The 17,135-nt window shown below is 51.0% G+C and overlaps 7 protein-coding genes across 7 annotated transcripts; 3 read left to right on the top strand and 4 right to left on the bottom strand.

Moving 5' to 3' along the window:
* Positions 1–238: 238 nt before the first annotated feature.
* On the top strand, positions 239–1,519 carry T310_7296 (Cell cycle control protein (Cwf2); the record flags this gene model as incomplete). Its single annotated transcript, XM_013469905.1, has 1 exon — positions 239–1,519. One exon carries the CDS (start codon positions 239–241, stop codon positions 1,517–1,519), a length of 1,281 nt encoding a protein of 426 aa, XP_013325359.1.
* Positions 1,520–1,732: 213 nt separating this feature from the next.
* Positions 1,733–6,833, bottom strand: T310_7295 (Protein kinase (Gcn2); the record flags this gene model as incomplete). Its single annotated transcript, XM_013469904.1, has 7 exons — positions 1,733–2,040; positions 2,090–2,510; positions 2,576–3,012; positions 3,067–4,069; positions 4,132–4,482; positions 4,513–6,555; positions 6,618–6,833. 7 exons carry the CDS (start codon positions 6,831–6,833, stop codon positions 1,733–1,735), a joined length of 4,779 nt encoding a protein of 1,592 aa, XP_013325358.1.
* Positions 6,834–7,298: 465 nt separating this feature from the next.
* T310_7294 (uncharacterized protein) lies at positions 7,299–9,485 on the top strand (the record flags this gene model as incomplete). The annotated part of the gene is made up of 2 exons (XM_013469903.1): positions 7,299–7,347; positions 7,414–9,485. The coding sequence occupies 2 exons, from the start codon at positions 7,299–7,301 to the stop codon at positions 9,483–9,485; spliced, it is 2,121 nt and encodes a 706-aa protein (XP_013325357.1).
* A 642-nt stretch (positions 9,486–10,127) lies between these two features.
* Positions 10,128–12,014, bottom strand: T310_7293 (uncharacterized protein; the record flags this gene model as incomplete). The annotated part of the gene is made up of 6 exons (XM_013469902.1): positions 10,128–10,361; positions 10,454–11,307; positions 11,366–11,478; positions 11,565–11,695; positions 11,804–11,874; positions 11,993–12,014. 6 exons carry the CDS (start codon positions 12,012–12,014, stop codon positions 10,128–10,130), a joined length of 1,425 nt encoding a protein of 474 aa, XP_013325356.1.
* A 665-nt stretch (positions 12,015–12,679) lies between these two features.
* T310_7292 (Phosphoprotein phosphatase) lies at positions 12,680–14,361 on the bottom strand (the record flags this gene model as incomplete). Its single annotated transcript, XM_013469901.1, has 4 exons — positions 12,680–13,434; positions 13,490–13,925; positions 14,009–14,089; positions 14,209–14,361. The coding sequence occupies 4 exons, from the start codon at positions 14,359–14,361 to the stop codon at positions 12,680–12,682; spliced, it is 1,425 nt and encodes a 474-aa protein (XP_013325355.1).
* A 632-nt stretch (positions 14,362–14,993) lies between these two features.
* Positions 14,994–15,514, top strand: T310_7291 (Transcriptional elongation protein Spt4; the record flags this gene model as incomplete). The annotated part of the gene is made up of 3 exons (XM_013469900.1): positions 14,994–15,074; positions 15,148–15,398; positions 15,472–15,514. 3 exons carry the CDS (start codon positions 14,994–14,996, stop codon positions 15,512–15,514), a joined length of 375 nt encoding a protein of 124 aa, XP_013325354.1.
* Positions 15,515–16,179: 665 nt separating this feature from the next.
* On the bottom strand, positions 16,180–17,131 carry T310_7290 (uncharacterized protein; the record flags this gene model as incomplete). The annotated part of the gene is made up of 2 exons (XM_013469899.1): positions 16,180–16,223; positions 16,294–17,131. Coding segments are annotated over 2 exons (882 nt in total), but the record flags the coding sequence as incomplete, so codon positions are not given.
* Positions 17,132–17,135: the final 4 nt, after the last annotated feature.

Below are 17,135 nucleotides of genomic sequence, written 5' to 3'. Positions count from 1 at the left end.
AAAAGATAGTCCACAAAGGTCTTAACAGATACTAAACGGACAACAGAGAGAAAATGATACTTTTGCAGGGTATATTGTTGTTTTTCGTTTGATCGAGGCGTATCAAACTCGTAGACAAAATCGTGCCAAGCGGCAAATCTGTATTACGTAAGCAGAGCCCCGGATATCGAATTTCTAGCCCAGAAGGCACCGGACGATCTAACACCTTTCAATATACGCAGCCAATCCAACAGCAACCATGGCCGAGACAGAAGTTGCTGAGCCGGCTCAGGCGCCTTCATCTACAGGTCATCCAGAGGCAGTGACTGAGCACGTTGAAGAATCTACAGATCCGCAAACGGAGACCGCTCTCACCCATCCTTCAGCGGACAGCACCCTCGCGTCGACCGAACAACAACCCGATGGTTCCCTGAAGAAGACGAAGAAGATTATCCGGCGGAAAAAACGGCCAGCACGACCGCAGGTCGACCCGGCAGCGATCAAGTCTGAGCCGCCGCCGCAGACAGGCACGGTGTTCAACATCTGGTACAACAAGTGGGCGGGTGGCGATCGCGAAGACAAGTACCTGTCCAAGCACCATGCACCGTACCGGTGTAATATCGCGAGGGATAGCGGCTACACGCGTGCAGACAAAGTGCCGGGATCGTATTTCTGTCTCTTCTTCGCGCGGGGGATGTGTCCCAAGGGACATGAATGTGACTACCTGCACCGATTGCCGACGATACACGACATCTTCAACCCCAATGTCGACTGTTTCGGTCGCGACAAGTTCAGCGACTACCGTGACGACATGGGCGGTGTGGGATCGTTCATGCGACAGAATCGGACGCTGTATGTCGGTCGAATCCACGTCACCGATGACATCGAGGAAGTCGTCGCCCGTCACTTCTCCGAATGGGGCCAGATAGAACGCATCCGGGTGCTTACGTCGCGCGGCGTTGCCTTCGTGACCTACACAAACGAGGCTAACTCGCAGTTTGCCAAAGAGGCCATGGCGCATCAGAGCCTTGACCACAACGAGATCCTCAACGTCCGCTGGGCGACTGTGGATCCGAATCCGCTGGCTCAGAAACGCGAGGCCCAGCGACTCGAAGAGCAAGCGGCGGAAGCGGTGCGGAGAGCACTGCCAGCAGAATTCGTGGCAGAGATCGAAGGTCGGGACCCGGAGGCTAAGAAGAGAAAGAAGATAGAGGGCAGCTTTGGATTGGAAGGTTATGAACCGACCGATGAGGTGTGGTATGCGAGGACCAAGGAACTCGAAGACGCGGAGAAGGCTGCAAAACAACAGAAGGAACTGGAAGCACCAGAACAGCGACTTCTCATCGAGGACTCTTACACACAAGCTTCTTCTGTACCTCCCGCACAGCCTGAACAGAAGGCTGACCAAGGTGGAATCTTCTCTAGCTCTACCATAGCAGCGTTGCAAGGAATTGCCAAGGCCAACGTCCCGATACAACCTGCTGCGCAGAAATCGGACGGTCCCTTGGTGGCCTACGGCAGTGACGATGAAAGCGATTGATTTTGATGTGGTCTTTCCGTTTTTGGGTTTGGGTCTATTAATGTGTGTACAGTAGTATAGATACCTGAAAGGAACGTGTCTTCATGTCCTCTTTCATAACTGCATTTGTTCATGGGCTAGTACACGAAGAATATGCAGGTAGCTAAGATCTTAACAAACAAGGGTATTATTGAATCGTAACATGAATTGGTTCATCATTCGTAACTTTCATTCTTAGTGTGCCCGTCCGAGGTCGTAGTAGATGCAGGATCCCGTGCGGAAATTGTAAATGAAGGCGTTGGAGTAGCCTTCCTTGCCATCTCTGGGTTCGCGATATTCATTGGCAAGGTCTTGGAGCAACTCATGCACCTGGCCAAGGTATTTTCGCTCCGTGAGTGGTGCATTCTGAATGACCGTGCGCCAGCTGTCAGGGTCGCATAACCGCGTGTCTCGGATGGCGTCAAGAACATCATCTCTCGTGTCAATTGCTGCAATGGGGCCGTTGAGAGCTTTATCCACGAGTTCCCGAGTGCGGAGAAGAGCTGCCGATATTAGACCTCAGTTCATAATTAAAAACAGAAACACGCTTACCTGATTCGATGATGTTCCTTCTGTTGGTCTTCTTGTTCCTGTGCTGCGACACTAAGATCCTGACATCGTTGGTGCGATCATTTACAGAGCCACCAGCATCTTGCTGACTGGTGTATTTGAGATCTCGCTGGTTACGAGCACGAATCTCAGAGCGGAGCCAGCCCACCAACTCAGAAGTCCTTACGTCGAACTCCTCTTTCCGAGTAAGACTCTTGATTTTCAGTCCGCGCTCCTTGCTATCTTGTTTGACAATGACAACCCAATTATGATTGTCATCTTTGTAGTGTGTGACAAGTTCTTCGAATGATGAGGCGTCAACAGCCAGTTCAGCGCTTATGTCATTCGCCCACAATTCTTGGAGGATCCTTATACCCAGGGTGCGAAGGACGGTCGGATCGAAACTGGCGACAAGGACATCGCACTACCAAAGTCAGTTATTGGAAGAATGGGGGGGAGGGAGGGAGGGGGGAAAGGAAATCATCTCACCCTTCGAGTTCGCCAAAAACCACCGCCGCCTACATCACCGTCCGTGTGCTTGAGAAAAGTCTTATTCAAACTTTTGATATACTCAAACATCGAGGAGCTTAGTCTGTCCCAGCTGAGGTTGAAGCCCACGGCATGCGACTGAGACCGACTTGACAAGACCTTCGGACTGAATTCCTGAATCAGTCGGTCATACCTTCCTCCGGCAGCGAACACATCCCGTCGTTTGCTGTCAAAGACACACTGGAAGAGAACACTGCCTCTGAAGAACTTGTCGTTAAGACTGCTAAGAGGGTTCACGTAAACCTTGCGTTTAACTTCAAAGCCGTGGATGTAGGATACCAAGGCGTTTAAGCGAGCAAAGATGGGTGCCAGCCTCTCTGCGTACTCTGTGCCTTCCATTATCGTTTGTAGCCTTTGAAGAGCCTTTTCAGGGGTATCTATATGATCTTTAGTAATTTTTTTTCTCACCCTTATGACGTGAGAACACTCACCTCTGAAGTCAAATCTTGCAAGATCATCCAAAGATGTCGATGCGACACCAATGGTGGGGGACCGAAGTTCGCTTCTGATTTTCTGCATTGTCCATTTTCCAACATTCAGCCTGCTGAGGATTTCCTTCACGATAGGAATCTGTGCAGGTGTAATCCGACAGAACTCCATGATAGTCTGGAGGAGGTCTGAATGGTTTATGTGAAAGCACATCGGAACCGATCTAAGGACCGGAAACTCTTCGATTATCTCGTCGAGAACTTTGATGACCTCGGCCTCTTTCAAGGCAAGATCTAACGTGTTGTAAGATACGATATCAAAGTCGGCTTCCTTGTGAGACCTTGGTTCTCCGCCAAAAGGGGATTCTCGGTAAACTCGACCGAATGAAAAGGTCTTCTCCAACGAGGGGTGCTGTCTGGGAATGGCACGAGCGTTTGGTAAGGTAAGGTCGAAAGGCAGCTGGACCAAGTTACCAGATGAATCCAGCAACCGTACAACCCCATTGTTGTAGTGGCCTGACCGCGGGAAGAGAGCCTGCCTTGTTGTTTCCACAGCACCATGCCTGCGAAATATTGAAATCAATTTCTCTTTCACGAATCCCTGGACTAGCATCTCATTTGCTGCTGGCGTTCCGCGTGAATCCATATCCCACGCAATGTCCTCAAATTTTCTTGGAGACTGTGAGAATATTGCTGATAAGATTTTTTTGTAGTCTGGTGAATCCGGATCTGAGAGCAAACCAATGATCGCCCGTCTGAATGTCTCCTCTTCAACCTGCAGGGGAATTTTGCCGCTCTGAAGAAGTTCGGCCGCAGAAGGCCGTTCACTCGGTCGATGACTCAAAAGAGATTCAATGATCTCGCCCTGTACGGCTTTCTCCGCTTGTTGAAAAGTTGCGGGGAGTGTGTGAACTTTCTCACGTATCGCCTGCAAAGTCCGATCACGCTCCATACTCGTTCTAAGTGGATGGCACATCTCAAAGAAGATCACTCCCAACGAGTACATCTATCGAAATCAGTATAATTCAAAACGAATAGGAGAGAGCGATTGCTGCTATCTAGACTTACATCAACTTTTTCGTTGTATTGTCCAGTGGATGTCGACTTAATTTCCGGCGCGACATAATAAGTTGTGCCAACACTGCGTGTGAAACTCGCGGCAACTTCAGCTGATGCAGAAGACCGCACAGCTGTTGAGAACTGTCCACTAGTAGCTAGACCAAAATCGCCGATGCGTGGATTATTTGCTACATCAATAAAGATGTTATCCGGTTTTAAATCTCTATGAATGATGCCATGGCTATGAATGTGGCTTAGACCGTCCAAGATCTGACGAAACAAGCGCCAGGAGCGGTCGATGTCATCATAGAGACCATCGTTTATCAGGTCGCGGAGAGTCTTGAAACGCATTAGAAGAGGCTATTTTAATAGAGGTAGTGCTACACTTACATGCTTCTCGCAATATTCCATCTGGATATAGAGCGTCGTCGTGACAGATCGACTCTGGGATCCGGACCGCATACGACTCAATTCACGATCAGTATTGGTGTCCGAAGCTGTCCCCAATTGCGACTCGATAATGTCTTGATCTGAAGAGCTTTCACCATTCTCTTCATCGGTATCGTAGCCAAACTCGACCTTGGGATAACCGCTGGAGCTGATGAAATCCAGACCAGTCGTGCTGCGTGCGTACATATCACCCTCCTGCGAATCGCCTTCGGTGGAAGACACGGCTTCTTCATCTATAGTGTCGAAATCCTCCTCGAGCCATGCAGTATAGTACCGGACTACATATGGGTGATTCAGTCTGGACAGCAGCATGATTTCAGAGAGAGTATCCTTCAACGCCCCTGCGGAATTTTGCGAGATCTTCTTGATGGCGTAGAAACGTCCATCTAGCTTATTTCGCGCTTTCACCACCTGACCAAAGCCGCCTCGACCCAAAAGACCAGCCTCGTCAAAGTCCTGACCGTAGCGAGAGAAAGCTGGCATTCCGACTTGAGAATCAAGCCTTGGACGTCTTGAAAGAGACGTCGAATGGGACGCTGCGGTATGCTCGATTAATGGAACGTCAACACGGAAAAATTCAGAAGGCTGAAGTTGGAAGGCCGTTGGGCGCTTCTTTGGGTCCGGTCTGAAGATTTCTCGCAAGAGGTCCTGCAAGGGAGCCGACAGATCTAGACTACTCATCACCGCGTTTGCTGATGTGAATCGCTGTAAGACATCTTTGCCAAAACCCATTTGAAGAAACACGATACCAAGGTCCCAGATATCTGTCTTGGTGGTTGGTTGTGCATCGTCCTGGGTGAGCTCTGGCGGAAGCCAAAATGGTGATTTGGAGGTCGCCAGGGTCCTCTTCCGGCCACTAGGACCAGGAAGAGCTTCTTCAATACTGCCCTCAAGCTTGACAGTGGTGCTTCCCGTTGCATTACGGAAGAGCAAGACACGACCACAATGGATGTTCCCATGGACAACGCCGTTGCGGTGATAGAATTCGAGAGCCTCCAAGAGCTGGATCATCCAAGAACGAGTTGTTTCAACAGCGACGCTGCCTACAATATCTAGAAGTTCTGACAGAGAACCTTTATTCGCATATTCAAAGAGCACGTAAATCCGCCAAGTGTTGTCGGAAGAGTCGTGTGCATCCAGAGGGTGATGGATCTTGAACCCGATAAAATCAACCAAGTTGGGGTGCCGTAGCTTTCTTAGTGCTTCAAGCTTGTCCTCGCTTGTCCGGATCTGCTGTCGGAAAGCAGGGGTTTCTGGTCCCTTCTCCTCAAGGGAAATCTCCTTCAGCACGAGAAGAGGAGCATGGGTTCGGTTCTCAGAGACGATTGGTCTGACCGTGAAAGTCTGCTTGTTATGAATGCTCCGAAGAAGAGTTTTCCCAAAAACAGCACGGAAGACTAGAGGTCGCTCGTCGCTATCATTCACAATCAGGGGCGGATCGAACAAGATGGTGCCCGGGCTATCCTCTGCAGGCTCGGAGATGGCATTGGCATCTAAAGCCGCTGAGCGGCTCTTGCGCCTTGAATTCCGAGCCTTTGTGCGTTCGCGTTCTTTGATCTTATCTTCGAGAAGCTGTTGTAACGCCCGTTCCTCTTCAGCTGTCGCTGCTTCTTGCTTCCGGAGCTCTTCCTGCCTCTGTTGTTCAGCCTGTTGGATTGCGGCAGCTTCCTGTTCGATGCGTTCTTGTTCCAAACTTGGAATATCCTTATCCTCAGCCTGAGCCAACGCGACATCTTCGAGGATATCCTGAATGCTGAGAGCGATCTCATATATCATTTCAGAGCCAAGTAACGTTTTCGGTTTGTTCTTGACGACATCTTCAATCCTGGACTTTGCGCCGCGACGAAGGTCATCGAGACCCTGCACCACGAGATTGGGAACAGTCTTCGGGTATGTGGCCGGGAGCTCGACCAGCAACGTAACGCGGACATCGGCGTTCGAAGATGCTCTGAGATGAAGCTTGAAGCAGACTTCCGAAAATTGCTGAGAAGTACAATGAGAAACACTGTCGCGAAAACTACCCAAAGTCGCGCCAATGAACTTACCTGCCAGGCTGCCCGCCTGTGCTCTACATCTTCGAAGTCTTCGCCGTAGATAGACCGAAGGGCCTCAGCTTCATTCTGATGGATTTCACGGTAATTGGTAACAGCACCTAGGGAGGGACCTTTTGGAGAACACTCCAAAAGATTCGGCTGTTTCTCCGCCTTTGGAGAGCCATTTTGAGGGGCATTATTCAGCTTCTTCTTCTGCTTGTGAGGCATAGCGGGGCTTGGGGCTGGGAAAGATAGGCGTCTGGGAGACCGTTGGCCCTTGTCACGTAGCTGTGACAAAGATGCAGCCGAAGCTGCAGCCCTCTATTTCTCGAAAGTCGACATCCTTTGCAGAGAGAAAGAGGACGAGGCGGCAGTGGGTGAGTTCGATGTCTGGAGAGAATAATTGTGGCGGGAGCGGGCTCTTTTAATTAACGCTCAGACTCCGCAGCCAAAGTAGCGGTATCAAACTTTATCGATAGGCCAGTTGGCAGCCAGCGTGCCTTGGCCGCGCTAGCCTGCTGCAGCACGGAAAGCGTGGCCCGTGCAGAGCTACGCTGCGTCGTAAACAAAGCAGAGCGCTCCACGTCAACACCGTCAGCGTCAAGTCGCCTGCTGGCCAACCCCGTGACATACCCACTGCCATGTGTCTTCCGAGAGTCTTGATAATCTGAAAGGAAATATTGCTGAGACAAGATGTTGGGGTGGATCACTGGGCAGAATGGCGAGGCAGCAGGCTCCGCAGGTGAGCTCTATATTGCGACCCGATCTCCATTTCAATTGCAAGAGCATGAGAGACTGACCATGATAGACGACTCAAAACTACCAGAGCCGCCAGAGACCCCCGCGCCCGTCTTCGCAATACGCGCCTTCAAAAGCGCCCTTTTTGGGACACCAGGAGCTGAAGAGGATGAGAACGGAGAACCCTCTGTTCGTCCGAAGCGCCATGCTGATCGTCTTCAGCAGAGGGAGGGTACAGTTCCACAAGCAGCTGAAGAACGACAAGCCGACGCGAAGGAAGACAAAAAAGAAGATCAACAGCCAGCTCCGCAGTCAGCGGCATCGCCGACGAAGAGTATCCTAGTCACCCCGGGAACCACCTCCAATCGCCGCAAAACCGTCTCGTTTGGTGATGTTGTTCTCCATAATGACCAGGAGAAGGATTTGGTTTTATCCAAAACAGCGAATACGACCTTCCATCCTCCTTCTGGAAACGTCTCGTGTCAATGGATGTCGGGCCAATCGGAGGGTAAGAGCAAGCCTAGAAGCAAGCTCACCCAGACCTTACTGGATGCACGCGAAGAGTCTACGAAGGAGGAACTCCCAAGACATATCGAGCCGGCGAAAATTGATAAGGGCTCTGCCAAGGAGACGCAGGAGGCTCCTGTGCTCCCCAAAGCGGAGGAAAACAATGACGAAACCATCAACCTCGACGAACCACGTTCTCAATCCGGCCAATACTGGAAAGCCGAATTTGAAAACTACCGGAAGAAGACAAATCTGGAAATGAGGAAGCTTATTCAATATCGCTCTGCTGCAAAGTCTTACGCCCGTAAAAAGGATGCAGAAGCACTACGCTTGGCGGAAAAACTCCGAGCAGAGGAGGCAAAGGTTGCTGAAATGGAGCGCCAAGTCACCGGCCTTGCCTCGAACATGGTTGGAGGAGCCGGAGATGCCGACAAGGAGAAGCTTCTTCAGGAACTCGCAAAGCAAACAGCCTTGGCGGTGCAGTACAAACACAAGGTTGACACACTGCGCAAAGCTCTCGAACAGCACGGCGTTGTTGGCAGCCCCAATGAGCAGCAAGAAGCGGAGAATCCGTCTAAGGGAGTTGATGAAGAACTTCGAAAGACGCAGCAGGCGCTGGAACAGGCAAATGCGACAATCGAAGAAATGAAACGACAGCAGGGTGACTTAAAGAAGCTCCAGGATCTAGTGCAGAGCTCAGAAAGAAAAGCGTCGGAACTCGAAAAGGAGAATTACTCTCTTAAAGAGACTCTGGCACGCGTCAAACAGGAGATGAACAAGTATGAGGGCCGACGAAAGGAAAAGGAAGCGAAATTGAAACAGAGAGAAGCCAAGTTGGAGAGTAGGATCCAAGAGTACAGGGAGAAACTCAAGGCCGCTGCGAAAGAGCGTCGGGAAGCAGAGGATGCTCTGAAGAGATCCTTCCAGGAGGAGCGGAAAGGATATCAGGAACAAATCGAGGCCTTGAAGAGTAAAATCACTACCCTGGAACGTTTGGCGAGGGTAGGACACTCTGAAGAGAGCGCGTACAACCCTCGGAAGGACTACACAGGGGTACAGGTCCAGGACTTTGGAGCTCAACACGGTCAGCTGCGGAAACAGGCCAAATATAACTCGCAGCATGACTTTCACGATTCAAGGAGACCTGGCGGAGGCGTGAAAATTTCGGAGCAAGACGCAGAACCGCTGATTTGGTTGGATGACTCTCCCCCGAGACTTTCTCACCGTCGCTCCAACACCCTTCCCGGCAATGATGACTTGGCAGTTCCACCATCCTCGCCCCCTCCATTGCCTGAGAACCGGCACTTGAAACATCCGAGGCGTTCGTTCGAATCTCCTCGTCCTACTATGATTACTTTCCCTACACAAGCAGCAGACCGAGAGGACCATCCAAGGACGCGACAGCGCCACCCTCCCAAGAAGGATGCTTCTGATACTTTTGCTGCGCAGCACGCTGGCTCTGCAGCTCACGTGGGGTCAGAGTCCATGTTGCATAGCAGAGTGAGCTTAGCCAGCGTGAAACGAGATGCTCTGTCTCCGGAGAGGATAGCAGCTGCAAAAGCACGGCTGAAGCAAAAGGAAGAAAGCAGAAAAAAGGGGGATGGCAAGGAAAATATCCGAGAGGTTCTGATCTGAGAAGTTACTACTGTCTTTTTTTTCCCCCTTTTTTTCCCCACTGCAGGCATCATTTGTCAGACTGATGTGACAACCTGGCGCACTATGGACGGGTTATATGCATTATTGGTGTTCAGTTGAGCCATCATCCATTTCGGGGTTATTATTATTGCATTAGGTATTATATTCGGCTGGCATTCACTTATGGAAGGGTATTATTTATTTACTTCGTCGGCATTAATATTTAATTAATTACATGGCACTGGCATTCAGTGAGAGTCGTTCTCGAGAGTGTGTGTGATAGAGGCTAGCATTAACTTGACTGTGATAATTTTTTTTTAATGGACTTTCTTTTCTCAAAAAAAAATTATGATTGATCTGATTGATCTGTCCCGTACAAATAAATAACTCCAGTCTAGTCTAATAGCTATGCCACAAAGTATTATTCATTAAAGCTGATAAAAGAATGATAACAATGCAATATAGCATCTCCCGCCTATCTAATATCTAACTATCTAATATCTAGCAGGAATGTTTGTATATGTACTGTACGTATGTACTGTGCGTGCATGCATAGAATCGATATTATGTCCAGTACAGGGGGCAAAACAAAAACAAAAAAACAAAGGTATTATCAAGCTCATGATCTTATTATTCATTAATTCATGCCTTCCCATCACAGAAAGACACAACAGCCCACTTCCCACTCCAGGCCCACTTGCGCGCGCCGGAATCGCCGCCTCCGCCGGGCGTCTGGCGCAGACGCTCGTCTTCGCCTGGAGGCAGGCCGACGACGACGTCTGCTTTGCAGGTCCGGAAGGAGAGGATGCGGATGCCGGATTTGAGGCCGAGTGGGCCGATGGCTGTCGTGAAGGGGGTGGTTGGGTCCCAGGCGGCCTGTAGGCAGTTATCATCAGTATACTGTTTCTTTTCTTTTCTTTTCTTTTTTTTTATTTTGGGTGGAAAACAGAGGGAAGGGGTGGGCTTACATCGTTGGTCAGCTTTCGGTAGTTCAGATCGCCCTTGAACAGGACGAGCTCGCTCTCCTTCAGATCCTCGAAGAGGTCGGGCGCGACGTGTGGCAGCCGCCAGTAGCAGCCCGGCGTGGTCCAGAACCGGTGAGGACGCAGGATCAGCTTCCCCTCCTCGTGGAATTTGCTCCACTGGTCGAGCAGGAACTTGATCTCGCTGAGTTCCCGGTCGGTGAGCGGCTCGTATGTCCTGCCCGTGTCGTCGGGCGCGGTGTAGAAAGCTTGCGGGTCGGCCAGCGCGCCGAGGAGATCCGTGAAGTCCTTGGGGATGACGTCCGAGACGAACCACGGGATGGACTTGGGACGCAGGACCACGGTCGTAGCGAGATTCGCCGACAGAAGGTAACCCGCAAGGATGAGATCGACGAAGAGCTCGAAGCCGGCGTTGTCCAGCACGATGTCCACGCGCCGCTCGCTGTCCTTCCTGGTCTTGCGCGCATCACGCAGAACGTCGTAGGCGGCGTCCGTGTCGTTGACAATGATGTTCTTCTCCGCGGCCTTGCGCGCCTCCGAACCCTGCAGCTTCTGGATGTCCTCGTAGGTGAGATTGGTGAGGAGCGACAAGTCAGTGGCATTGCCCCAAAGGCAGATCTCGCACATCTCTGCAAACAGTATCCTCTCGGCCTGCTCGATCTCCTCCGGAGTCTTCCCCGCAGGGCCCTTCTCCGCCTCCAGGGCGAGCGCCTTGTATCTTCCCGCTAGTTCGAGCACCGCTGGGCGAGAAGACTTGAAGGTGGACATCTTCTGACGCGCAAAGACGTCATAATCCTTCCAATGCTTGGAACGCGTGAAGAGGGTGTTAATCCGTCTGTCTGTAGCGCTACAAGTCAGTCCCTCTAGACCCCCTCATTTCTCCTTGGCCATACATACAGAGATAGCACTCCGAGTAGAGCCACGGCACGTTATGCCAAGTGGGAAATCCCCTCTGCTCCAGTTCCTTGTTGTATCCCTCGATATCGGGCTCGCCGTCGTCAGGAAGGGGACTATTATTACACAAGAACAGAATTTAGCAAGCTTGAAATTCACCCTTTTTCTCTGAAACTGAAAGGAGAGAGAGTTCTGAACTCACGTCAGCTGTCGGTTGTGCTGCACTTCATATTTCAGCTTTGCCAGCTGCTCAATGATCTCTTTACCCTCATTGCGCTTCTCCGCATCCGTAACATCGCCGACTGTCCGGTGCAGGTCATCAATGGCACCAGTCTGGAAAAACACGACACACAAGGGTTAGTAACTACACTACAGAGAACCCCCTGCACCATAGCTTCTTCTGCAGGAAGATAGAAGATTGATTGGGTCAGTCAGACTCACAATAATCACCGGCCACCGATCACAGACTGACACAGAGGCAAAGCTCTTCTCGTCCGACGTGAGGTATTGCGCTGTTGTGTGCAAGGTTGGCAGGGTCAGTTAGCTATACTTGTATGCATGTTTCTTTTGTTCAGACCACTTCGCTCCTCCAAAATTTCATAGGCAGATGCAAGATAAGAGCTGACTTACGCGTCTTGGGATCGAACTCCATCTTTCTTCTGTGCCTGAGTATTGAAATTCACAATTGGCGACAGGGGAGGAGTGATGTTGTCTACGGAGACGACTCGGAGGAGAGAAGTCCTGACGGAGGGGTCAGCCCCGCGGGGCTCTCTGCGGCGTTCCAAGGGCTCGGGTTGCGCACCGATGATCGGACAGCCTAATATAGCGGGTCCGCGGAGGGAGAAATTAAAAGAAATAACAATTCAGTACGGAGTAAGTGACAAGGCAGTGTATATTAACGTCTCTCCACATGACTGCTATGTACTGTACGTGGTCGCCAGTGAATTTTTCTGATTTTCATGATATGCAGCTTCTATCCACCCGTGACATCGCTTAGCATTTATAAATAAATAAATACTAGCAAAAATCCAGTTCACTTGATCGCATTCATTCAACCTGTCGGTATGCAAGAAACGCACCAGACTGATACAGGCAGCGTGTGTTTAGTACCAGACGTAAACAACCATGGCCGTCTTTTAAGGCAAAAGAAAATGACTCCTTCCGAGTCCAGTTTATCGGCATATATCTCTCTATACCCGTCCAAGCTCTGAATTGCCAGCCTGCTTTGTGCATCGCGTTGGATCGTCTACATCATCATCGATATGAGCGAGTTTGTAGCATATGCCTGTTGAATCTGGGTCAGCGTGGTCTAATTTCCTAAGAGGTATCGAGTTGAGTTACCATTGGCTTGACGTCAGGATGTGGCACAGCCTCGAAAGTATGATACTCCAGCTTGAGCTCCGGTCCAACGTTGATATAGGCTCCCTTGTTCTCGGTAGTGTCGCAGTATTTCGGTGCAGAGAAGACCGTGATACAGCGTCCATCGTGCTCGATTTCGTAACCCTCCATCCGGACTTCGTGCGACCGGATAATGGCCTCGAGACCGTTCTTCTCGCAGAAGCGCTTCGTCACGTCAGGTCCAAACTGCAGCCCAACACCTCTCTTGCTTGGTCCACGGCCCGGCGTCGGCTGTGGATCGGTCCAGAGCATCTCCATCATCAGACCAGACTGACCAGGCTGGCGCTGGTTATGTCTGTTCAGTTTCCGGATGTCATCGAGAGTGATGTTGTCATCCGAGAAGAGACCACCATGGAGCACCAGGTATTTACCGCCGACCAGCGTCGCCAGAGGCAGTGCCGAGAAAGACTCGGAGAACACCTTGAAGACGTGCTCATTGTATTTAGCCTTGCACTCCCCTTCAAAGCCGTACACCTTGTTCATGTCATCCGTCTCGTGGTTTCCACGGTTGAGGAAGATACGGTTCGGCCGCAGCCACTTGTAGGCGTAGAGCAGAAGGGCAATCTCTGTCGACCAGGAACCGCGGTCGACAAAGTCTCCGTTGAAGAGGTAGGCATGGGTGTCGGAGGGGTAGCCGTTGAGTCTGAATATCTCCAGAAGGTCGAAGAATTGACCTATCCCGGTTTAGACGCACAATCATGGCCTCGACTTAACTCAAGATATACTCACCATGTGTGTCACCGCAAATCGTCAACTTTGTACCCTCTTCCACCCCGATCTCTACCATTGTCGGCTCCTGCTTGACGATATCTAGCACAGCCTTGATGATCTGGAACGCATATTTCCGGTGTATCTTCTTCCCGTTCTTGAAGCGCTCGATCATGTCGTCAATAAACTCTTGCGTCATCTCATTTCCCAGGCGGACGCCGTCGTAGTTATCGTCGACTTTGATCGCATCGATGTTCAGGTCCTCGAACGCGGAAGGTGGCTCCCCAACCTCGATCGCTTTCTCGAACTCGATCCGACGGACGAGTTTCTCGCATTCTGCAAGTCTCAGTTTGGCATCGCGGTTATTGGGCTCTCTCTGGACAACGGCTTTGAAGTCTTTGAGAGCTTGCTTGGGATTTAAGATGGCGGTGTTCGCGAGAGCCCGCCTCCAGTATGCCTACCACAAAACCGAATGTTAGGGTATGAGACCTAGGAAGAGCATCGGCTATTGATGTTTGGTGTATATATATGGCTGCATACTTTCACATAGTTTGGGTCAAGCTCTAGTGCCTTGGTGGCATCTGCGATGGCATAGCCGTACGCTTCGAGTTTAATATGCGCCTAACAACACCACAGGACGTCAGCGCAAGGTCGAGTAAGTAGCAATCAAGTCGCCTCGGCTTGAAGGCAGGAATGCCTCAGGAACGGCGATTGCGCAGCTATCACAGGTAAGGACGTACCTGTGCCCTGTTACAGAAGAAGGACGGCTCCCGGTCATATTTCTCGATCGCCTTGGTGTAGAATTCAACAGCGGTGGGCCAGTCGTGCTGCGCAAAGGCCTTGTTACCTTCCAGCTTCAAGGCATTCGCAGCCTCGACATCGGAGGAAGTCATGAGGGAGACTCGGCGGGGGAGATAACGAGAAAAAGAGGGGTTAGGACGATTGTCGCAATGGGGCACACGACGCGCTTCCCAGGTCTGGAATAGGGCCAAATGCGGTTCAAAACCTGCTGTTCGGGGAGGCAGCAAACGTGCGGAGGAGTGTAGATGCACAAAAGTGAATTTTTTTATCGCAGATCGAGGGGGAGTTCTACTCAGTACAAGAGGGGGAGTTCTCTGGACGTTGTAGGCACTGTCTCCGGTCTTCTTTTTTTGCGGAGGGCCGCCTGCAAATCATGTTTGCCGCCGCAACCAAGTTAATTTACTCCGCGCCGGCCGCCAGCTGTTGGATTCCCGTTCCAGAACAATCGACACCATCTTTGATCTATTGTCTAGCTGCCAATCCTGGATTCAAGATTGCTGCCTCTTCTGCCAATATCAACTATCTTCCATCCTTAGTCGATTCTTTTTTTACCTACCGCGGCTGGCCGAAATAATAAGCCTGCAGAGCCTGCACCGCCTCGGGGTTCCGGATCGCCACCTCCGAATAATAATAAATACTCTATCCCTTCTTTCTACCTTCACATCCTCCATAACAGCCCTTCGAAAGACTATTACGGTATCCGGTTATCCTCATAGCAGCAATCATGTCCTCATTTGCCGTTGCTCCAGGCCAAGCACGCACCCTTCGCGCTTGCATGGTTTGCTCCATTGTGCAGCCTCAGAGCGTGAGTATCCTCCTCCTTCCATATATGCACTTCTCCTTTCTTTTCCTACATACTGACAGTCTCTTCTTCTCAGAAATTCAACCGCGAAGGCTGCCCCAACTGCGAACACGTCCTCAACCTCCGCGGCAACAGCGAAGCAATCCAGGAATGCACCTCGCAGGTCTTCGAGGGCCTAATCTCCATCATCGACGAGCGCCAGAGCTGGGTGGCGCGCTGGCAGCGTCTGGAGGGCTATGTGCCGGGGACATATGCGATCAAGGTGGTCGGCACGCTGCCGGACGAGACGATTGCGGCTCTCGAAGACGCTGGCGTGAAATATATCCCGTAAGTATCATTTTCACTACTGGAGCGATGATCGATGAGATGGACAACTGACATATTCTTTTTTCTGCTGCAGGCGGGACGGAAGCCTTAACGAAGAACAACCCGAGGAAGAGTGAAATGCCTTGCTTTCTTTTTCCCACTTAGCGAGGAAGACTTCGAAAAAGGTTCAAATAGCAGAGCGGACACGGGATATTCCACTTCTTCTCTTCATTTAATCTCATTTTCATCTCTTCTTTGTTTTTTTTTTTTTGGGTTCTTTCAGGGCTGTAACACTAGCGAGGGCGTTGAGCTGGATCTGGTTACGATACCTATTTATCATTTCATTACATACGGGCAGTGTCTACATTCTTCTCTGTATTTGTCTGGTAAAGATATTTTTTTTCTGTGCAGTTCTTCAACGAGTGGCTGGGTTTGTTTGTGAACGCGGCTTTTTCAATAGAATAGACGAGCCTGCAAATGAATCATAGAAGAAATACAATAGATACCCGAGTTTAATAAAAAAATCCGAGAGAAAAACTTAAGTGCTTGTGAGAAATCCAATTCATTCATTTCTGGAATGTACGTGCTATATATCATACGCAAGCAAGTATACAGTCTGAGCCGCTCGCAGCAAAGAGATGTCGATTCGAAATCGTAGTATGACAGAGAGGGCAAAAAAAAAGTACCAGTCAGTAGCATCCCGTGAGAGTAACGCCGTCACAACATAAAACACATCACAATTTGAAGAAAAACACAAATCATGTAAGTAGATGGTCTTCATAGAACTTGTGAGAAAGCTCAATCATTGCTTGAGCAGCGTCTCGAGTCTGTCGAGGAGGATGTCGGCTAAATCATCAGTTAGTTGGATATTCGCAACGCAAGGGTCTTTCTTGGAGGGATTCTTGTTTGGACGTACCGTGATGCTTCTGAAAGACGAGCATTGGTCGCAACCGCACTGCGCTGTTTCCGCTTCCACCAATGTTCACACCGACTGACTTGGCTTTCACGAGGAACTCGTCCCGGTTGGGAGTGTCCCACGCGATGAACGTGCCCTGTCCCTTGCCACGCAGATTCTGGATCGCGTGAGGGTACTTCTTCGCGAGACTCTCCAGGCCCTTGTAGAGATAGTCACCCGTGGCGGCGGTGTTCTCCACCAGGTTGTTGCGCTCAATCTCCTCCAGGATGGCGCGGAAGAGGAGGGCACGAGCAGGGTCACCAATCCAGGTGTTGAACTGGCGGTACGGCTTGTTGGGACGCAGCGCCGGGTTGCCGTAGTAGTAGCCGGCCGTCTGGGCTTTCTTGGAGAAGGTCACCAGATCAGGCGGGGTTTCCAGGTTCCAGTACTCGTGGGCCCAGAACTTGCCAGTCGCGCCGACACCGGTCTGCACCTCGTCTACGATGAAGAGCACATTGTGACGCTTGGTGATCTCGCGGAGGCCGCGGAAGAAGGCCGGAGAGGCATGGTTATCACCACCTTCGGACTGGATCGGCTCGACCACGACGGCAGCAACCGGGTTGTGGAACTCCTTAATCAAGCGCTCGACCTCCTGGAGGCACCGCTGCTCCTCCTCGGCGTTCTCCTTAGCATGCTCCTCGAGCGGGTACTTGAGGGCCGGGAAAGGAGCTTGCGGCCAGTCAAACGCAGGGATGTCCAGCTTGTGAATTGGCTTGCTTCGAGTGGTAGACAGACTGCCAAACAGACGGCCGTGGAACGCCGACTTGAAGGACAAGATCGACAGCTGGGGAGAGCCGGGGCTC

The sequence above is a fragment of the Rasamsonia emersonii genome (assembly GCF_000968595.1).
Source record: "Rasamsonia emersonii CBS 393.64 chromosome Unknown ctg1118621760526, whole genome shotgun sequence".
NCBI lineage: Eukaryota > Fungi > Ascomycota > Eurotiomycetes > Eurotiales > Trichocomaceae > Rasamsonia > Rasamsonia emersonii.
This window is presented reverse-complemented; position numbering and strand designations above follow the sequence as displayed.